Below are 23,505 nucleotides of genomic sequence, written 5' to 3'. Positions count from 1 at the left end.
AAAAGGAATGCTAAAAATGCTCATGTAGCATCTAGATGGTGGGTGTATGGTGTTCACTATAAAATTCCTCCAACTCTTCTGTATGTCTGAAAATTTTCTTAAAATGTTGGGGGTGGGGCCAGCCCGGTGGCGCACTGGATAGTGCGCCGCTTGGGAAGCGCGGCGGCGCTCCCGCCCGAGGGTTTGGGGCCCGCATACGGCCCGGTTCCCGCTCGCTGGCCGAGCGAGGCGCGGGAAGCAACACCGAGGGTTGCGATCCCATTGCCGGTCCCCGGTCCGGTACGGGGGCAACACTGAGGGTTGTAATCCGTTGCCGGACACGGAAAAAGACAAAAGACAAAAAAAAAAAAAAAATGTTGGGGGTGAAAGTAATACTGAGAAAAAAGTTTTATGGACAAAGACGTTTACTACATCATTTATCATTACAGCAGAAAAACTAGAAGCCACATAGATGTACAAAGCAGGAACAGATTTTAAAAAAACACTGCGGCACAGCCATAGTTATTCCACCATTTAAAATCAAGACTTTAGGGGCTGGCTAGTTAGCGTGATGCTGATAACACCAAGGTCCAGGGTTTCATCCCTGTACCAGCCAGCTGCCAAAAAAAAATCAAGGTTTTAATAAACAGTTTTCTATGTTAAATGAAAAACAGCAAAATAGAAAACAATATGGATCTAAATTAAACCATTTTTTTAAAAAGTCCATCAAAATGAGTTGCCTTTCAGTAGTAGGGTTATGGACAAGGTGGTTTTTCTCTGCTTCAGTAAATTATTTGTCCTACAGTTAACAGGTATAACCATTAGTAAGAGGGAAAAAGAGTGGCAGCGACACAGACCAGTCAACTCACACTCAGGTAACAACTCAACTTGCCTGTGGTAAATGAGGTGGGCACCAAATCCTCTGCAAAAGTAGGGTCAAAGTCCTTAGGCTGCAGCCCTGCTGCAGCAGATGCAGGCACTGTCCCACTCCCATCAGAGAATCACAGGCGTTAAAGCAGGTGCTAAGCTTTTCTCCCCAGAGGGCTGGGACTGGTGGGGGCTGGCTTAAGGCACGCAGGGGAGGCCCTCTCCCTTCTGTCTTCAGTGCCCTGCCAGGGCTTTACTGGTGAAGGTGCCACACTGAATAGTGCGGGCATGTCACCCAAGAGACTGGGAGGGCACTTACCTGCAGCAACAGAGCTGCGACCTCATGATGGCCATTGGAACAGGCGTAAATGAGGGGTGTGTTTCCACTTATATCCTTTTTATTGGGTTTTGTGTTAGAATCTAATAGATACTTCACCACCTAACACAGAGAAGAGAAATTTTCAACTTTGATCAAAATTTGCTGGGAAAAATCATCTAACTTGATATTCTTTTCACTCTTCTCTAAGCTTATTAAGAAGGCTCTTTAGACTTACATCTGACCCTCAGGAGAAAGGAGACCAATTGAAGGTGGGGGGTGAACATTTGCTGAGGGTCTACTCTGTGCCAGGCACTATACTCAGCACTAGTGTTTTCATTTGACCTTTCTATCTACCCTATGCTGGTATTTATGAGAGATGGAAGATCTGGAATACGGTCCCTATCTTTTATAAGCTTATGGCAGAACTGATCAAAGAAAATGAAAAAATATAGATATTTTCTGAAAAAAACAAAACAGGACTTTAAAAAAGTTAATCATTTCAAAATTATCTCTTGAACCCCTTCTACAGGGCCATGACTGTACTTTACAATGTACTGAACTGTTTGGCACAGACCAAGGGCTATGGGAATGGAAAGGTGGTAAGATGACCGTGGGTACAAGCCCTTGATGACCAACACCCAAGCACAAAAGAGCACCTGCTGGGGTCAGAATCAGAATGACAGCCTCCATGTCACTCACATGTGAATGGTATTGGGGAGGGGGCTGGCTCTATCCCCAAGGAGCACCAGAGTTCTGTGTTCAGAGGCTGAGTGGTCCTGGCATGCACATCTCAGAATCTCAGGGCTGGAGGATGACAAGGTGCTTGTCCTCTGGGCTAGCCACCATACTGTTGCCCCTCAGCAGCACTCCCATCAGTGAGGTTCTAGCCAAAGCAAGCACCTACTACACTGCCCAAGAGTCAGAGCCTGTACCTGAAAGTGGCCCTTCTGGCAGGCCAGATGGAGTGGGACAGCGTGGTTTGCATTTCTGGCACTGGGACTGGCACCATGCTTCAACAGGAGGGGGACAAGTTCCGCCCGACCATGCAGGGCAGCAATGTGCAGTGGGGAGGAGCCATCCCGGCCGGTCACATTCACACCAAGCCCACTGGCAGGAATCTTAGCCAGCTTCTAGTGAGTGCAGAGAAGATGGAAACAAATGTCACGAGTATATAAGAAATTGGGCTGAAGGAACTGAAGTCATCTTCCCCCCACAGCTCCTAAGCAAAATTTGGGATCACAGTGGGATCCAAAATCACACTTCCCACAGGTGAATTCCTATTAGTTTAGAAAGGTCTGATATATCAAAAGATACAATTTTTAATAAAGCAAGCCCCTAAAATAATGCCCTACCTATTATACTAGGTAATTCAATGGGGAAAGGAAAGTCTGTCCAACAAAGGGTGTTGGAACAACTGGATATCCACACATGGAAACACCGTATGTCAAGCCTTTTCTCACACCAAACGCAAAAGTTAAAATGTCTTACTAGTAAGAGCTATAACTATTAAACTTCTTGAAGGGAACACAGAGGAAAATCTTTGCAACATTGGCATAAACAAAGATCTCTTTAGATAAGACAAAAGGTAAAGATCATAAAAGAAAAGCTTGATAAACTGACAATAAAAGTTTTAAATGTTTGCTCTTTGAAAGACACAATTAAGAAAATGAAAAGGCAAGTCAAAGAACAGGAGAAAATGTTTGCGATACACACCATCAGCAAAGGACTTGTACCAACCAGAATCAAAAAATTTAAAAATTAAAAAAAATTTTTAAATCTCTTACAAGTCAATAAGACAATCCGACTTTTTTTTAAAAAAATGGGCAAAATATTTGAACAGAACTTTCACAAGAGAAGACAGGCAAATGGCCAGTCAATGAACACAGAAAAAGATGTTTAACATCTTTAGTTATGAAGAAATGCAAATCAAAGTCAGGAATGACAAAATCAAAGGGTCAGAAAACAGATCAGAAGTTTCCATGGAATGGATATGGATAAGGGAAGGGGATGACTACAGAGGGGCAGGAGAGTATTTAGGGGCAGTGGAGATATTCTCTATCTTCTTCATGGTAGTGGCTATAAGACTAGGCATTCATTCGTCAAACGTCATAAAACTATATTATTTATCTTCATACTTCACCTTTATTTTTATTGTGGCACTACATTATTCACAATGGCTTTTAAATCAATCATGCTAATATAAGAATAATCAATCAAAAGGGCAAACAAAACTGATTTATAGACCATATTAACTAAAAACAAACATTGAGATTTTGAATCAGAGATTTTGATAGCGGAATTAATATCGGTGTTTTATGTGTCTGGCCACGGATTAAAACATTGGTTATCTAATTCACTTTTTGGTGATTAAAAATGTTATCTCTTTAAAAAATTGTATGCTAAATTAAAGGCTGAATTTTAGTATATGTAAATTATACCTCAAAAATCAAAAAGAAATGATAAGTAGGAAAACACACACATAACACACACACACACGCACACACACACACAGAAATACCACCACAAACTTACCAGAATGGCTAAAGTTAAGTCAAAATACCAAGTGTTGACAAGCATGTGGAGCAACTGAAACTCTCACACACTGCTGCTAGGAACGTAAAATGCTACAACCACTTTGGAAAATTGGCAGTTTCTTATAAAGTTAACCACATGCTTACTATATAACCCAGCAATTATATTCCTAGGCATTTACCCAGGAACACGCATATCCACACAAAGGTTGTACTTAAATGTTCACAGTAGCTTTATTCACAAAACCAAAAACCAGAAACTACTCAAAAATCCATCACAGGTGAATGGATAAACAAATTTTGGTATATCCACTCAATGAAATACTACCCAGTGATAAAAATGAACAACTGATACAACATGGATCTCAAAAACATTATGTTGAGTGAAAGAAGCCAGATGCAAAAGGGCAGATACTTCAGGATTTCGTTTACATAAAATTTTAGAAAATGCAAACTATTCTATACTGATGGAAAGGCAATTTGGTGGTTGCCTGGGACAGAGGAGGGAGGGACTGCAAAGCAGTATAACGGAGACGTTCTGTATCTTGATTGTGGTGACTGTTTCACAGGATTATGCATCTGTAAAAACTCACCAAAACTGTATCCTTTAAATGGGTGTACTTTATTGTATGTATATTACACTTCTATAAAAGATTTCTATGACACATCACTGGGCTAGAAAAGGAGGGGGCTGTTAATTTAATCATGGACATGAAGCAATTTAGTGTTGTGTCTTTTTGAGAAATTACAAAAAGAGAAAAAGTTTAAAAGAGCAGAGCGGGCTCAGTTGGTTAGAGAGTGGTATTATAATACAAGGTCTAAGGGTTCGGATCCCCATACTGGCCAGTCGCCAAAAAAAAAAAAAAAAACAGACAGCTTAAGACTTTATCCAATAAATTCTACAGATATTTTAATGTGCAATTCAATGTCTTGTTACAACTAGTGAACTGTGAGGTACAGAAGTATGGGGAGTAGGACAATGATAAAAAGAATGGGGCAGAGACAGAGGAGTGCCTCTAGCCACGCACAGGCACTGACTTGCCTGAGGGCTTTGTGGCATCCCATCATATCCTTTAACACATCATCTGCCTTTTAATCCCTATGTTTCTCACAGCAGCTCACCTAGGAGAAATCAGTATATATTTTTGGACTGTATATATCCAACAACATAGGGACAGATCAAAAATTGCATATTCCCAATGTACCTACTACTCTGAACCTGAAAAGCTACAGCACATGAATGAAAATTTTAGTCATTTTCAATATTCTTAGGTTATAGTAACCCCATGTGAAGCTTTTTAAAAATAAGTTCATATTATCTTGTAATACAAAGGATAACACCACCATATCTATTTTATAAAGTCAAATTAATTTTCTTACTATGGGACATATGCATCTATCATTAGCTGACATGTGAGTGCATATTATATACACAATACCAATTACGACTGCTAAAAAGAAAATGACAGTTAAAACATAGATAGGTTCTGTATGCTAAAAAAATCACAAAATGTCGGGCCGGCCCGGTGGCGCACTGCTACAGTGTGCCGCTTGGGAGTGCGGCGGCGCTCCCGCTGAGGGTTCGGATCCCACCTACAGACTGGCTGCTCACTGGCTGAGCGAGGTGAGGGCGCAACACCGAGGGTTGCGATCCCGTTGCCGGTCCCGGTCCGGTACGGGCGCGACACTGAGGGTTGCGATCCGTTGCCGGTCACAAAAAAAGACAAAAAGGAAAAAAAAAATCACAAAATGTCGATGAAAGAAATCAAAGAAGGCCTAAATACTTGGAGAGATGCACTGTTTTCACTGGAGACTCAACACAGTAAAGATGTTATTTCTTCCCAAATTGGTCTATATAGGTTTAATGCAATTCCTATCAAAATCCCAGTAAGGTTTTTTTTTTCCTTTTTGTCTTTTTTTCGTGTCTGGCAACGGATCGCAACCCTCAGTGTCGCGCCCGTACCGGACCGGGACCGGCAACGGGATCGCAACCCTCGGTGTTGCTCCCACACCTCGCTCAGCCAGTGAGCGGGAACCGGTCTGTATGTGGGATCCGAACCCTTGGCGGGAGCGCCACCGCGCTCCCAAGCGGCACACTGTAGCAGTGCGCCACCGGGCCGGCCCAGTAAGGTTTTTTTGTAGACATAGACAAGCTTATTCTAAAATTTATATGGAAACCCAAATGGCGGACGACACTGTTGCAGCAAAAGGGCCCAGAGGACCCAGAGGCCCTGGAATGGGAGGCCCTGGGAGCTTCCTGGTGACATCTGGGGATGAGGTTGTGGCCACAGTCGGGGCCAGGGTCATGCCGTGGAGTTCGCAGAGGCAAGGCCAAAGACAAGAAGTGGATCCCCGTCACCAAGCTGGGCTCCTTGGTCAAGAACATGAAGATCAAGTCCCTGGAGGAGATGCCTGCCCAGTAAGGAGTCTGAGATCATTAACTTTTTCCTGAGGCATCCCCCAATGATGAGATTTTGAAGACTATGCACGTGTAAAAGCAGACCCCTTGCAAGGTGACAGGCCACTGTGGCTCTGTGCTGGTGTACCTCCTCCCTGCCCCCAGAGGCACTGGCATCACCTCAGCCCCTGTCCCAAGAAGCTGCTGCTGCTATCTGATACTGACGACTGCTACGCCTCAGCCAGGGGCTGCACTGCCCTCCTCCACAACTTCACCAAGGCCCTCTTTGATGCCATCTCCAAGACCTACAGCTATCTGACCCCCGACCCCTGGAAGGAGACTGTGTTCACCAAGTCTCCCTATCAGGAATTCACTGACCATCCTGTAAAGACCCACACCAGAGTCTCTGTGCAGAGGACCCAGGCTCCAGCTGTGGCTACAACATAGGGTTTTTATATAAGGAAATATAAAGTTAATTAATTTGTTAAAATCTATATGGAAAAGCACCCTAGAATAGCTAAAACGATCCTGGCAAAGAACAAATTAGGAGGAATCACTCTACCCTATATTAAGGCTTAGTATATAGCTACAGTAATCACGACAGTGTGTTAATGGTGGAGGGACAGACAAATAAATCAATGGAAGAGAACAGAGAACCCAGAAATAGACCTACACAATATACAGTCAACTGAGGTGCAAAAGCAGGTCAATAGAGGAAGGATGGCCTTTTCAATAAATGGTGCTGGAGCAAGTGGACATCCATAGGCAAAAAAAAAAAAGAAAAGAACCTCAAAACCTAAATCTCACATCTTGGGTGGTTTAGTGGGTGCTGGTGGTGGGAGCACAGCTGCTTTCTAAATCTCACACCCTGTACAAAAGTTAACTCAAACTGGATCAAAGACTTTACTGTAAAATGTAAACTTATAACTTAAAAAAAAAAAGAGAAAATCTTTGGAATATAGGGCTAAGCAAAGAGTTCTCAGACTTCACATTAAAAGCACAATTCATAAAAGCAAAATTGATAAACTGGACTTCTAAATTTAAAACTTTCACTCTGTGAAAGCCCATATGAGAAGACTACAAACTGCAGACTGAAAGAAAATATTTGCAAACCACACATCTGACAAAGAGCTAGTATCTAGAATATATAAAGAACTCTCGAAACTCAACAGAAAAGGGAAAGAAACAACCAATTAGGAAATGGGCAAAAAACAACAACAACAAAAAAACCCCAGATATTTCACTGAAGAGCATATTCAGATGGCAAATAAGCACGTGAAAAGATGCTCAACATCATTAGCCATTAGAGAAATACAAATTAAAGTCACAACAAGATAGTACTACACACCTATCAGAATGACTAAAATAAAAAATAGTGAGAACACCAAATGCTGGTGAGGATGTGGAGAAATTAGATCAGTCATACACTGCTGTTGGGTACAGCCACTCTGGATAAAACTGACCATGCAATTACCACATGACTCAGCAATTGCACTCCTGGGCATTTATCCTAGAGAAATGAAAACTCATGTTCTTACAAAAACCTGTACTCAAATGTTCATAGCCCCTTTATTCATAATATCCCCAAACCAGAAACAACCCACACATCCTTTGATGGGTGAATGGTTACACAAACGGTGGCACATACACACCATGGAACACTACCAACAATAAAGGACTCATGTTCTTACAAAAACCTGTACTCAAATGTTCATAGCCCCTTTATTCATAATATCCCCAAACCAGAAACAACCCACACATCCTTTGACGGGTGAATGGTTACACAAACGGTGGCACATACACACCATGGAACACTACCAACAATAAAGGAACAAACTGTGGATTACACATAACAACTTGGAATCACGCCGAGTGAACAAAGCCAATCTCAAAAAGTTATATACTGCATGATTACATTTATGTAACAGTTTTGAAATGACAAAATTGTAGAAATGGAGAACAGATTAGGGATTGCAGGGGTTACGGCTGGTGGGGGTGACGGAGAGGTGCGTGTGGTTATAAAAGGGCAACGCAAGTGATTTGTCTGTGAGAGAATTGTTCTGTACCTTAACTGTGGTGGTAGAAACACAAATCTTCATGTGACAACGGTACAGAACTAAATACACACACACACACACACAGGCACAAGTACAAGTAAAACGGGAAATCTGAATTAAGATCAATGAATTGTATCGATGTCAATATCCTGGTTGTGATTTTGCCTAGTAGTTCTGCAAGATGTTAATACTGTGAGAAACTGAGGGAAGGGCATAAGGGATCGCTCTGTACTTCCAGGGAGGATCTCCCCAAAGGCTGAAGCAATATGAGCAAAGACAGCAACAGAACACGCGGACAGCCTCCTGAGAGGACTCCAACCACATGGATGGAGACCCTCAGGCGTGTCTGTTCATAAACTCCTGCCATGTGGTTTGGGCCCAGAGAGACGCTGAAACACTGGGTCTGTGAGCACCCCCTGCTCACTCCCCTGCCCAGTCAGAAAACTGGCAGCCCAGGCTGGATCCTGCCTGCTCCAGTGTGAGCTCCTCTCCACCCTGAGCCAATTAACCCTCACCATATTCAGAGGATACCTATAACAGCCATTCAGTGATTATCTGGCTCAGCAGCAGAGAACCTTCCTAAGGGGAAAAAGAACTGCTTCCCCACCCTCAACCCTACTGACAGAAGCAAAGCCAAACCTTTTGAGCTGGCGCACATTTGGGGCACTGGCACAAGGGGTGACAAAATTCAAGATCTGCAGCACTGACAGCACCCTCCCCTTCATCCAGGTCCTCCTCTGTCCACTCCAAAAGGTAACGCACCTGGTTGGGGAGAGTAAGGAGAAAGAGGAACTTAAAACTCAGCCTTAGCTCCTTCCAAGCTATAGTATCTTAAACACACAAACATACACAACACACACAATTGAGTGTTCCCAAATCAGGCCTACACTTCCTTCCTCAACCACCACAGCGATTTACAGATGACTTCTGCTCCCTTACTAGGACTCCAGGGTTCATCTGTGCTCTGGCCTTTCTAAATCCCAAAGCTGTAATGGTGAGGTAAACAGATCAAGCTATCATTTTTGCAGCTTATGTTGGAGAGTCTTTTCTACTATCTTAAAAAGGGGCAGACTGGTGCTGCCTCGGGGTGATGGCTTTAAAACCCTGGGCCTAGGGCACTTGGCGAGTACCCCCATCCCCTGCCATTATCTACATTATCTAATTGTATGCTTGCCACAACCCACAAGGCAGATCCAGACCTCCCTTCTTACAATGTGGAAAATTCACTCTGAGAGGTCCACAACTTGTCCAAGGGCACACAACTAGTAAAAGTGGGGGTTGGAACTGACATGCGGGCTCCTGGACTCCACGCCCACATTCTTTCTGCTAGGATGCATGAGCCAATGGGTGAAAGTATTGAAAAGACCCCCAAACAGGTCAAAGTTATGTTCCAGTAAAGACCAGTTTCTACAATATTATACTTGAGAGAAGAAAACAATGTAAGCATGTTTCCGTGCCTGGTTCTAGGTGTGGGGGAAGCTGGCACAAGCCTGCTGGGAGGGACAAAGGGTCCCAGGACACCTCTTCAACTCCAAACTTTCCCTCCTCCAGGTCCCTTCCATAGCTCTGAAAACAGACATTCTGAAACAGAGTAAGGCTCAGCCTGTGAACCAAACTGACTCACTCCATTTTCCCTGCAGAGGACACTTTGTTACTTTTCCACTCCTCAGTCATGAGACGCTCCAGGGCAAATGATTACCCCATGGGCTGCCCTGACAAAAGACTGAGATGAGGAGAGGAAACAGATATTTACTGAGTTGCAAAACCCCTCAGCAAGGCTTGTTTACCATAATTGTAGAAGTTACCGGTTAGCCTTGACCCCTTTAGGAATTCCCACCTGCGCACAAAGCATCAAGGTGACTGGTACAATGACCCTCCTGGGGTGACAATGATGAACACTACTGCCATTTTGGACCTACTGAGCATGCGCCCATGACGCAGCCAGGAAGAACAGAACAGATCACCTCCAGTGACACTGGCCTGCCACCCCTTAACCCCTTTCCCTACAAAAGACCCTGAACAGCTCCCCACGGGGGGGCTAGCTTTACTGCTGCTACCCCTTATGCATAAGTCTATCTCTTTTAATAAAGCATTGCTTGCTTTACTGCTGGGTACATTGTTCATTTCTATGACTTTGGAATCTGAGAGCCTAATTTAATCACTGGCAAAAATTGGAAAGCTTTGGGCACCAAAGAGGACAGTGGCCACTGGGACTGTTTTGCTCACATGTCTCTGCTGCTGGTAGATCTCTCCTGGAGTCCCTGACCTAAATTCTGACAAGGCAATGCTTTATTCTCTTTTCCTTTCTCTGATTTTCTGAGCCCTCTTCTGTTTGGTTGGATAGTATCCACTTCTGTATAGGTGCACCCTGGAGGGCTCCTGGCTATGCTGTGTTTTTCTGATTTAAATCTAGTCGATACTTTTCTTCTTTATGCTGAAAACAGTGGGGAGAACTGCGTTTATCAATTACTGTTAATGGAATAGGTTGGCCCCGCCAATTGGGACTAGGCTAAACCGGACCCCACTGCTCCTCTTTTCTCTTTGTTTGCTTGGTTAGACATTTAGTTGAGTACCGGTAATCTGAATAAACCTTCCAATCCTTGCATCAACTTTTGGACTTTCAGGTTATTTGTTTAAGGCAAGAGGGCAAGCTGAGCCTGACCTATCGGTAACAATTCCTCAGGCTGGAAACACCAAGGGCCTCATTCAGGGACTTCACCTAACAGACCAGCTGGGATAGACCACAGACAGTTCCTCTTGGTGAGAACAGGGAACACCGGTAACAATTCCTCAGGCTGGAAACACCAAGGGCCTCATTCAGGGATTTCACCTAACAGACCAGCTGGGATAGACCACAGACAGTTCCTCTTGGTGAGAACAGGGAACAAGATGGGGATGGGGACCTGATGCAGGTGGCCTCAGGCCCACCCACAGCAGGAAGAAGGGCAGATGCGTCATGACATGGGGCAGTGGTTATCACTTCTCCACTCAGGCTCTGCCACCAGCTCTCACCATGGCTCTGAGGTGCCCAAAGACATTCTCCTTTGCTTCCCCCAAAGAATGCTGGATTCTTCTGGGGCTGTCTCATGAGAGGAGCAATCCAACATCAGCCAGACACAGACGCCGTAGTCCCCCCGTAGGAAACCTGTGCTGTTTGGATGGCTTAACAGTGGCTCTGGGCAAAGGCTAATACACTGATAACTACATTCAGATTCTTAATATCCCAGAGGCTGTTACAGTAGATCCCGGTAATTTATGCTCACCACCAACAACTCAATCATCAGAAAAAAGCACTCCCTAAACACACATCCTCATAAAGCTCTCTTGTAATATGATTTATTCAGAGCTCCTAATTTAGGAAGCATCTAATTTACTCCTCCATTAAAAGTGGAAGACATACTCCTTTCAGCAGGTCAAAAGCAAACTGGGGAAACTGCCATGGGAATCTAACAAAGGTGTCTCTGCTGTTCAGTGATCTCGCTATCAGATGTGCCCTGTCATCCAACAGTGATGGTTAGGACAGATGCCTTCCCTCAAGCTGCCACATCCTCTCTAGGTACCAACCAAGAGTAGTCAGTACCGCCTCATCCAGACACCTGCTGGGACTCCTTGGAGCCCCAGGCCTCAGACCTCAGCTGCTGGGCCCAGTAGTCATAGCCGTCCGCAACTTCTGCAGAGCCACGCAAACACCTCTGGGCTCTGCCCTGGCCTCCACCCCCTCCTCCTCTCCTCATAACCCGGCTGTCTCTTAAAACCAGGCACGCACTGTGCTCCCTGGCTAGTGGACCTGGACTCTGAGCCCACACTCTGTGCCCTGGACAGGGTCTGGTCTTCTTGCCATCATCTCACCACCTCCTGGAGTATGAACGTCTAAAAGGCAGAGACCTCATTCACTATGTGCCTATGTCCACGTGCCTCATTCATTGTCAGGAAAACACAGCATCACCATTGCCAAATGTTCATTAAAGGCACCACCTTCTACATGAAACTGAACAAAGAACCTACATGGCTGGTAACCAAACTATAGACAAGAAACGCAGGTGCAGCTGCCTTAAACCAAGAGCAAGCTTTTTAAAATGCACTTCTAAAAACTCACCATTTCTAGATCTCCATCAGCAACCGCTCTTAAAAGTTTTTCTACCTTAATAAAAGGAAAAAGAATGTTAGAGAAAGGATTTAGGTAATAAAACAATAGAAATAATAACAACAACATTATGAAAACTTAGAAGCTTCACTTGTATCTTAATTTGTTGAATTCTGACATCTCATTTAGTATCTTTCAAACATATCCTTAAAACTGCTCAGACAGGACGCCCTAAGAAGTTTCTTTGCTGACGTTTTGCATTGAACTAAACTTACTGGGTCCTCCAAGAGCGGGTCACAGCTTGGGGGTTGTGGGGGAGCAACACTAGGGTGGAGTCAAAGGAGCTGTAGTACATCCATACAATAGTCCACTCCAGTTAAAGAACGAGGCAGAACTACTGTGCTGACATTGAACAAGATCTAAGATAAGTTAAACGGAAAAAAAGAAAACAGGCTATAAATCAGCTTTTCTAAAATGCAATGTGGGAGTGCATGTAAATGTCTACGTAAACTTTGCAAGAAGTCAGGAATGACACGCATCAAGTTTATGGGGTGGGAGGTGGCAGGCAGAGAAAATACTTTGTAAAATGATCTGAAATCAGTGAAACTATAGGTGACTCCACTTGTATATTTCTCAGAATATTTTCTCTCTCTCTAATATACACATACACTCAACCAAGCAAACAGCTGCTTAGGGAGGAGATCATGGAAAGGCAAGCAGAAGTGAACAGCAAGCAGTGTGAGATGCAGCTGGGCCCATCTTGAAGGCCTTGACCTTGGCCACAGCAGAGAAGCAGCTGTCCCAGTAGCTGGGGAGCACAGGCAGCCCTCATCAGGCTACGGCTCTTTAACTGGCTGCCATAACACCAGGGCCACCAAGTCCTCTTCTCCATCCTCCCGTCTGGAAGCCTTACCTCTCTGTAGTCCTTTTTGGTCTCCTCCCGTCTTGAGCTCGCCGACATGGAGGAGAAGCTGGAGGTGGAGGACCCCTGGCTGATGGAATCCACAGAGTGCTGAGGGGACTGCATGGGGACCTGCAGTAATGGAAGCCAGGCAAGAGAAAAGACCTGGGCACACAGACACCTGAGGACCAGAGGAGAGGTTCTTGGTCTCCAGTATAACCAAATAGCACAACCCTGTTGACTTACCTCAGAAGACTTCTGCCTCCTTTCCAAGGACAGATGATGGGCTTCCATTATAGACAGAATCTAGGAGGACAAAGGGGATATGAAGGTACTGAATGAGATGGGTTGAAACAAAGCGTCATCACCCAAATCCCCTACTGCCTGCCTAGCTCCTTGGAATGCGGTGCAGAAAGAGTTTTAGTTCACACAGCCCAGCCACACACTCTTGGACAGAGATACCAAGGGCCAGAGTGGCTGGGATCTTATTCAGGATCAGCCTGACAAAGTCTGGCCTTCCTCCCATCATACCATGCTCCACCTGTCTAACGGGAGCAGTCAGTGCTTCCCACGAATGGGCTCAAAGGGTAAGAGAAGCCCAGACACAGAAGGGGCCTCGAAGGCTACCTTGTCCCAACCCCCAGGCCTATTTGTCCACAGACACAACATGTGGCCTTCCCACCCAGTCCCCACAGGTCTCAAGCAGGAGCAGCTCAAAGCGGAGCCAAGAAGGCAGCCCACTCCTTTCCTCTGCAGATCTCCCTCTGGAAAGGCCTGTGGTAGAAGCTACATGGCAGAAGAAGTGTGGCCTTCCCACCCAGCCCCCACAGGTCTCAAGCAGGAGCAGCTCAAAGCGGAGCCAAGAAGGCAGCCCGCTCCTTTCCTCTGCAGATCTCCCTCTGGAAAGGCCTGTGGTAGAAGCTACATGGCAGAAGAACCCTCCTACTGAGGCACCTCAGCGTCTCAGGCCACAGGCAAGCTCTGTTCAGCCCAGTCAGCTCCGGCTGCTACAAAGCCAAGACCTGTGAGTGTTCAGGCAGTACAGCTCAGGCCTCCTGAGCCAGGAGCAGGGATTTCAACCTCCAAAAACTGCTACTGTGGATCTTATGCTGAGTGTTCTTACCACACACACACAAACACAAAATAATAATAATAAAGAGGGTGGGAGGAGACTTTTGGAGGTGATGAATATGTTTATAGCATAGATTGTGGGTGCTTCATAGGTGTATACTTATCTCCAAGTTCATCAAGTTGTATACATCAAATATGTACAGCTTTTTGCATGTCAATCACACCTCAATAAAGTGGTTTTAAAAAAGGCCCAAAACTGTGTTACTCCTAGAATAAGATGTCAACTGAAAGAATGCCCTAGAAAAGAGTTGGAAATTGTAATGGGAGCTGGTAAAACGTAAAAAGGCCAAAAGTCGGGTCTGTGTTGGGGGACAACTGGAGACCTGCATTAAAGCGGAATCACTTATGTAAGCCAGCAGTCACTGATGTTCTGCATGCCTGTGGAGGACCTCCATCTCACAGAGGCCCCTCGCCTCCTCTGGAAGTCTGCACAGCATGCTTCTCTACAGGCATCCCTTCAACCAGAGCTGCTGCTGGGAGACCAGGGTACAAAGAACTGGTCTTCATGAGCCACCCCCTTTTTCCACCCTCTCATGAGAAGTGAGCACTCTCACTACATGTTGCCAAAAGTATGATCCCAGAAATTCCACCAGGAAAAGGTGAGTGAGACCATTAACAAACCATTTATAGGGCCGGCCCGTGGCTCACTCGGGAGAGTGTGGTGCTGATAACACCAAGGCCACGGGTTCAGATCCTATATAGGGATGGCCGCTTGGCTCACTAGCTGAGCGTGGTGTTGACAACACCAAGCCAAGGGTTGAGATCCCCTTACTGGTCATCTTTTAAAAAAAAAAAAAAAAAAATTTTATCCTATATAGGGATGGCCGCTTGGCTCACTAGCTGAGCGTGGTGTTGACAACACCAAGCCAAGGGTTGAGATCCCCTTACTGGTCATCTTTTAAAAAAAAAAACAAAAAAAAAACCATTTATAGAAGAAACTATACTAAATGATGTTCAGAACTGGCTAAAAGAGAATACAGTTTCTAGGAGCTGAAGACTGATTTGTAAGGGGAAAACAGAGCTCCGACACACTTGCATTTGTTCCCTGTTCCTGCTTTTCTTGCTCAGAGCCATTGGCCTGTTTTCACCCACTCCATCTGCTGATAAATCTACAGTGCTCAGAGGCTGGGGCAAACTCTGCTGGGAGCAGCTCTTGGAAGAACACTGAGAAAAACTTCTAGGAAAACTGAAAATAATATAAATAAGCAAAACCCATTAACAATGAGGTCCCAAATGCAGGAAAGCGGGTGCAGGCCAGGTTCTGCCTTCAGGCACTAATGCACAATTTGTCCATCAAGGCCAAGACCTAATCTATAGACATTGATTTAAAAAAAAAAAGTCATATTGCTGCTCAGAGATGAAAAGAGCTACCTTTGAGTTTAATGCACACTGGAGTGGTGTTTCTTTCAGTCTGTTCTGGATCTCTGTGGAAGCTCCATTTTGTAGCAAAGTCTCTATAATGCCTTGGTAACCCCAACGTGCAGCTATGTGTAGGGGAGTGTCTCCTTTCTCGTTACTGATATCTAGTCTGCATGACTGCACATCATAGTAGACCAAGGCCTTCACACACTGCAAAGAAATAGGGAAATGGCACCATTAATCAACATGCCAAGTCTCTGGCACCGTCTTGCTCTTCTCAGCCTCAGTCCATGTCCCAGCTCAACCTGGGCTCCTCTCACCAAGCAAATGTGCAGCAACAGTCAGTTATACTCAAGGGTTCCACATTACCTCATCAGGACACCTCATTTTTTCAAAAGAATGCAATTGCCAATCAAAAAGAAATAGCTGACTATAATTGTGATGCCTCAGTGTACATAGCAGAGTGACAATAGCAGGCCTGAGACTGCTACCCCTTGAAAGTCCTGCTTGCAAGATTGTCCCTTGGCCTGCGACATTCCTTGGGCACTTGGATTTGGGGAGTGTTCCCCCAATTCCCTAACTGATAAGGTGGCTCACTGGATCTAAACTGTTTTGTACGACAGTGTGGTTCATGCTGAACACCGGCTTTCCTTTGGAGTATGGGATTTGGTACATGCTAGGCAGAGGGTGTTTATGTGGCTAGCTTACATTAAAAATCCTGGCTTGGATCCCTGTACCAGCCAGCCATCAAAAAAAAGAGAAAATCTTGGGCACTGAGTCCCTAATGAGCTTCCCTGGCAGACAACACTTCATACGTGCTGCTGCAACTCATTGTTAAGGAACTGAGCACATCCTATGTGACTCCATGGAGAGAGGACCGTTTGAAGCAGGTCCCTGGTCTTCTCCAGACTTCATCTACGTGCCTTTTCCCTTTGCAGATTTTGCTCTGTGTCCTTCCACTTTAATAAACCACAGCTGTGAGTATGACTATATGCTGAGTCCTGTGAGTCCTCCTAGCAAATCACTGAACCCTGATGTGGTCTCAGAGTCCTCTGACACAACACACATGATAGATCATTGTGCATCTATTAAAGAATGGGCTAGATCTACACTGATTGACCTAGAGCATTTCCATAATGTGGTGTTAAGTTAGGAAAGCATGTTGCATAAAAATGTAGAGGGCAATTAGCTCAGCTGATAACAGCATAGTGTTATAACACCAAGGTCAAGGGTTTGGATCCCTGAACCAGCCAGCAGCCAAAAAAAAAAGAAGGGGTAGGGTATGATCCCAGTTTTGTACATCAATCTCCCATAACCCAGCTGAAATCCCATATACATATAACTCTATCTGTATATCACTATGGAGAGAGGGGGAGGGAGAGTGGGTAGGAAAAACTAACATACCCATAGTAATAGTAAGGGGAAATGGAAACTTAAAAATTTTTCAATATTACTATAAAAATGGACAGTGTAAAAACTGAATATGTATAAAGGTTAAAACCAGATGGTAGCAGGGCTGAATAAAAATGATTGAATTTCAGGATAAGATAATGGGCAGTTAAGTTCTAGATTTCTGTTACTTCAATATAGTATCTGTAATATATTGATTTTTTTTAAATAAAAAATAATTACACACCCAATGTTCTAATAATCATCACCACAAGAGACAATATTAAACTAATTAGAAATCCACATTTCTCCAGGAGAGGGCAAGGGGAAAACAGCCTCTCAAACCAGCAAGAGCCACTTACGTCTTCGTGGCCATAGGTGCAGGCCAGATGGAGAGGAGTGTGCCCACTGTTGTCCTGCACTTCGGCGCTCGCCTTGTAGTGCAGCAGCAGCAGCTTCCGGAGGCAGAAGAAGGCAGGTGAGCACAGCAAGACAGCCAACGCGGGCCCCACTTCCTCAGGAAGCCCAGCTCGGGGGTCTGCGGGGAGGCCATCTGTTCCCATCTTAAATCTAATTTACCCATACTACTATTAAAATGACGCCATCACTCTCATCCTTTCTGACAAAAAGTACAGAGATCAAAGAGGAAAGTCTATGGCCCCACCCTTTCTTCCCCCAGATGATCAGGGAGTTTCAAATCGAAACCTGACGATTTTGTCCAGTGGAGCCAGGGAGACGCTCTCAGCCCTCACTGCACTACTGCAGCATAGCTGGTGTGACACGAAGGAGGCACAACCTTGGGAGACTGAGGCACAACCAGCACAACCTCACCATAAAGTCAACACCCAGAGCTGTGCTCATCTGAGCACTGCTGTGGCACACCATGATGGCACACCGCCACAGCTCCACTGCTCACCGTCACGCTCTGATAGCCCTTCTGACATGCCAGATGAAGTGGCGTCGACCCGTGATAGTCCGTGGCATTCACTGCAGCACCCTTGGACACCAGGAGGTCGATGAGGGATGCCTGCCCTGCAGACCAGAAGGACTTCACAATGGAGAAGCAAGGGGGCGAGGCTTTCCAAACCCTCTCTGTGAAACCATGACACTATTTTACTCTCTCATTCCCTGGCATGAAACATGCCAGGAGATTATTTTTTTTTGCCGGAGAGGAACCAGAGCTAATAAGTCAGGCTTTGCAGACTCAGAGCACTTTGGGGTGGACCTTGGAGGGGACCCAGCTCAAGTCCACCTCTCAGCAATAAAAGGTAATGGAAAAGAGCCTTAGACATCTATAGAAGACTCCATGGTTTGTTTGTCCATTCATAGGATGGAATATTATGCAGCCATTAAAAAATATAAAAAGGAGAAATGTTCTTATATATTGCCAAGTAAAAACAGTACAGTAGAGAACAGTGTGAGCCCCACAATGTCATATATTTTATACCTATATGCATGTAAGTATGCAGAAATTCCAGATGCTCATAAATCAAAATTATCTCTGGAAATTAGGAGGATGGCCGATGACACTGGAGGAGTTTGTATTTTCGACCTTGAATGTGCATTTTAAAAGACAAAACTACTTTTTAAAGGCAAGGCTACAAGAACCCTAAATTGACAATTCTTTTTTATTTATTTATTTATTTATTTATTTATTTATTTATTTATTTATTTATTTATTTATTTATTTATTTATTTATTTATTTATTTATTTATTTATTTATTTATTTATTTTTATTTTGTCAATATACAATGTATATGATTGTTTTGGCCCATCACCGACACCTCCAGTTAGGATGGCCAAAATCCAAAAGACACAGAAAGATAAATTGACAATTCTGAGACTACTCTCCCAGCGTGGTGGCCCACAGCCAGGGGGCAGTGTCAGCAGTGTCTCTACACAGTGAGAACCACATACAGGTGCTCTTCCAGCCCAGGAGGTGGCAACTGGCCATCGAGGCCTGGGGAACTTCTGCTGCTCTTCTCTTTCCAGCCCACGATGTGGCCCCTTCCACAACCCCAACTGCCACCACCCTGTCAGTGAGGCCTCCAATGGGCCACCCTTGGCACCATCCCCTTGCCTTGATAACCCACAGAGGCCAGCCCAAGATCACCTACCACAGAGAGCAGCCACATGAAGAGGTGTATGACCTCTGTCATCTCTGGAGAATGGGGTGACAACAGAGGGATCGTTCAGCCTCCTAAAATGGAGAGAAAACACAGAAAAATATACCACAGGAATGGCATGGCAAAGCCTCTCCCTGACCAGGCTGAACATGGCAGTGTCTCGGGACAAGGGGACAGATCACAGGATATAATCCAAGATGTGTCTCTTCTGCACTGTCCTGGGTATCATCCAGCCTCTGCTCATCCAGTGTCCTGCAGGGTGAAGAACTAAGGCATCTGGCTCCAGTGTCCCTCCCCCCACCAACTCTTCAGGCCTCACCTCAACACCCAGCAAAACAGCCTGATGAGAATAATGGGAAACCAAAAAGATTACAGGAAGAAACTGACATTCCTCCGATCCTAAAACCCACTTTTTCTTTTTCTTTTTTTTTGGTGGCTGGCCAGTATGGGGGTCTGAACCCTTGACCTTGGTGTTACATAAACCCATGCCTAAAAACTTTTTGAGGCTGTGGCAGGCCCTATACTAGCCTACCCAGGTATCCAGCCCAGTGTTATACAAGTATTTTTACAACCACTATTCCATCTGACTTTCCAAGGAGGCAGATGTTATGGTCTCCACTTTACAGCAGAGGCTGTTTACTAATATTTACTCCTTAACACTTTTCAGAAAACTCACCTTCCATGTAGAGATACACTTGGGCTCTTTCCCTAGGAAACTACACCAATACATAGCAATGGCTTCACACATTCCTAAATGGAACTTCATTACTTAAAAGAAGCCAGTCAGCAGCTACAGCAGACGCAATCATTATAGCTGGAATGGTAATACCGGTGTCACAAAAGACAAGGAAGCCACAATACCTGCTCCGTCAATAACAGGCCAAACTAAATAAAGGTAAAGAACACCTCTCAGGTGACTCACTCAACACCCAAAAGATGGGTTTCACAGCAGGCCATAGGATGACCCACACCTTGTCCCAACATCTAATAATCAACCACCCTCCATCCAGGAAGGCAGAACCAGAGGCAGACACCTCAGACAAGAAGAGTGCACTGGGCAGTATTCCTCCCACGTCCACCTAAGCTAAATGCCATCCTTGGGGGTATCCTTATAGGCTATACCAGAGAATCCAGAAACAGACACTCCAGATGCAGGTGTGTTGGTCAGACAAGAAGAGTGCACTGGGCAGTATTCCTCCCACGTCCACCTAAGCTAAATGCCATCTTTGGAGGTATCCTTATAGGCTATACCAGAGAATCCAGAAACAGACACTCCAGATGCAGGTGTGTTGGAAGAGCAAGCAAAGGCACCAGTATCACTTGGTGCTTCAAAGAAGTACTTTCAAATATCATATCTGATTCTCAAAACAACCTATCACGGGGTAAAATATACAACACTGCCCCCAGTGTAGACAGGAAAATGAACAGAGGCTTAGAGAGACAAACAGATTTTCCCAAGGTCAAACAGAAGTGCAGGATTCAAACTAACACCAGCACAAGAGGGGCCACTACACAAATACTAACACTTGGAGTATTGTAAAAATCCAAGGCCCAGCACCTTCAGTGTGCTGTCCAAAAAAAGTAGTAAATACTAACTACTTTTACTTGGAAATAAAAGTAGGTGTGAAGAACCACCTCCTTACCCAGCCAAAGGCCTTCAGGTGTGGGACTTCCTGGCTAAGTGCCACAGACAGGAACACAGTAAGATGGTCACATCATGGGGCAGAAAGGGGACAAGAGCACCCTCAAGAGGTGGATACCTCCATCCAGGTGGCAAGGGACCTGGCGCTGGCCCCATCAAGAGCATCAGGCCAATTCTTCTGCAGGGTGGTGGAGCCAGGAAGGAGGTGACCTTTCAAACCAATCAGAGGGAAAGAAACAGAAGGGCAGGGTCATTACAGAAAACCACTCCAGACCCCATGAGAACAACACATGTTCCTAGAATCTCACAGAAAATGATTAAAACTAAGAATTCTTATTCTCCAACTATGGAAAAGAATGGTACTTCTGATTCTGCATACACGAGTACATGCACAGACACACATGCACACACATACAGATTCTAGAATGTTAGCGATTTCTCCCTACATATAGAAACAAAACAAGGAGAAGCAAACAACTTTTCAGAAGAGCCACAGCAAGCCACGCGTGAGATGGGACAGATAGCCTCTAATTTCACCAACACTTGAGTGGGGAATGAGACCCCAGACAAGAGCAGAAATTAATCCTTCATCAAGGCACCACAATATTTCAGGTTACACACCAGCAAGTGCAGCATGATCACAAATTTTGGTCAAAGATACAATTGTAGGGGAAGGCGGGGCAAGATATCAAATTAGAGGTGGCCAGGGTGCGTTCCTCCCAGAGAAAAAGACCAGAACAACTAACAGACAGTTAAATATTGACAGGAGTATCCATGGGAGAGTGCAAGAGTGCAGCAGGAGACTGCTGAGATCCCTGTGGAGAAGAAAGCCCAGGGTAACACAGCATACAGAGGAGAGATTAGCTAGCAAGTCTCTGGCAAGTCTCTGACACCAGTTTGGGCGCAAGAGGAATTTTCCCCTGTGGCAAAACGTTAGGCAGAAGACCTACACCAGCCCCATCAGAGGCCCACAGATCCTTTTGCAGGATAGCACCAGAGCCAAGTGTGTGGAGCTGCCTAAAAAACACACAATGCATTGCTCTAGAACACTTGTACAAGCAGTGCACTCCCAACCCCCCACCCTTGTGACCCAAGAGATCAATGCAGGATGGAGCCATCTTGAAATCAGAGCCATTATGGGAATGTGCCCTGCCCTGGAGCCAGTAGCCACTGCACTTCCCCAGCCTTAAGACTCTACCCTCCTCCCAGCACACTCACACTAGAGACTACAACACTCTGCTCTCGGAAGCTTGAAGCCCGGGCTCACAGCAGCTGTGACTCTGGTTCTGCAGTCTGGGAAGCCAACCCTTGACCTGCTGACTGATGTACCCCCACGTTCCCAGACATCAGAAATGCAGACCCACCTCAGGAGGACTGTACCCATTCCTCCCCTACCCCCCAGCCTTGCCAGCTGACTGAGTTGTGTGTGCCTGAGCCTCCAACCCAGAAAAACAGCTCACAGGTCTCTACCTTAATGAATCCACCCTTGGGTCGGTGGAAATAAAATGTGTCCTCCCAGAGAAGCAGCCAGGCAGTTCAGTCCTGAACAGTCCCCACCTAGTGGCCTTACCCAGTTCCTGAGAAATGGCTCAGCAGCTCCACCCCTGACAGACCAGCTCCTGAACCTCCAAGGGAAACACCACCTCACATCTTGCCTAAAGAAGTGATCCAGCTTAAGGACCACCAGCAGACCCATACCTAGCTAGCTAAGCCAAAGTGCACCCACACTCCTGGCTCAGAGAAACAGCTTGCTGTCACTACCCTAGAAGACCCGCGCCCCCCAAGTCTTTGAGCCATCGCACATACACACCTGAGTGAGAAACAGCTTGGCTAACATGCCCCTGGTGGGCTCACCCCTTGTCAGAGAAGCAGCATGGTGACCCTGACACTAGCAAACCAGTCCCAGAGTTCCTGACACACAAAACACCAATACCCCAGCCTGAGAATTAATCCGGCAACTGAACCCCCACTGAGCCAGCTCCTGAGATGACTGACCCACAGGATGCACATGCACACCCCCAGCCCATGAACCAACCCAGCAATACCTGCCCCAACAAAGTTGTGCCACCGCCACCACAAACCTCCAAAGCATGGGTTACTGAGTCACTTGCAGACATAGTGAAAGAGGATTATGGCTAAAGAAACTACACAGAGTCTACACTACTATATCCATCCTGAACAAAGCCATTGCACTCTACCCAATCAATACCATAAAACACATTTACAGGTGAAAGTCTATCCCTACACAAGCCACTCTACAAAACTCAAAGAGGTGATTGTTCTACCAGACACACAGATATCAATGCAGGGAAAGAAACATGAAAAAACAAGGTAACATGACACCCCCCAAAAAACAAAGTAATGCTCCAGCAACTGATCCTAAAGAATCAGAAATTGCCAACTTTCTGGAAAAGGAATTCAAATTAATTATCTTAAGGAATATCACTGAGATACAAGAGAGCACAGACAATTCAATGAAATCAGAAAAATAATTCACAATCTGAATGACAAATTCAACAAAGAAATAAATATCATTAAAAAAAATCAAACATGGGCCGGCCCGTGGCTCACTCGGTAGAGTGCGGTGCTGATAACACCAAGGCCCCGGGTTCGGATCCCACATAGGGATGGCCAGTTCGCTCACTGGCTGAGCGTGGTGCTGACAACACCAAGTCAAGGGTTAAGATCCCCTTACCGGTCATCTTTTTAAAAAAAAAAAAA

At 45.3% G+C, this 23,505-nt stretch overlaps 1 protein-coding gene across 1 annotated transcript in view; it reads right to left on the bottom strand.

Moving 5' to 3' along the window:
- The window catches only part of ANKRD27 (ankyrin repeat domain 27 (VPS9 domain)), a 62,313-nt gene that overhangs the window by 5,371 nt on the left and 33,437 nt on the right, over positions 1 to 23,505 (bottom strand). The window contains 10 exon segments of the mRNA XM_008572748.1: positions 1,166 to 1,285; positions 2,098 to 2,295; positions 8,791 to 8,913; positions 12,248 to 12,292; positions 13,149 to 13,268; positions 13,383 to 13,442; positions 15,639 to 15,836; positions 17,378 to 17,470; positions 17,932 to 18,047; positions 19,134 to 19,216. Coding sequence (XP_008570970.1) covers positions 1,166 to 1,285; positions 2,098 to 2,295; positions 8,791 to 8,913; positions 12,248 to 12,292; positions 13,149 to 13,268; positions 13,383 to 13,442; positions 15,639 to 15,836; positions 17,378 to 17,470; positions 17,932 to 18,047; positions 19,134 to 19,216 — 1,156 coding nt within the window.

This window comes from Galeopterus variegatus, unplaced genomic scaffold (genome assembly GCF_000696425.1).
Source record: "Galeopterus variegatus unplaced genomic scaffold, G_variegatus-3.0.2 Scaffold829, whole genome shotgun sequence".
NCBI lineage: Eukaryota > Metazoa > Chordata > Mammalia > Dermoptera > Cynocephalidae > Galeopterus > Galeopterus variegatus.
This window is presented reverse-complemented; position numbering and strand designations above follow the sequence as displayed.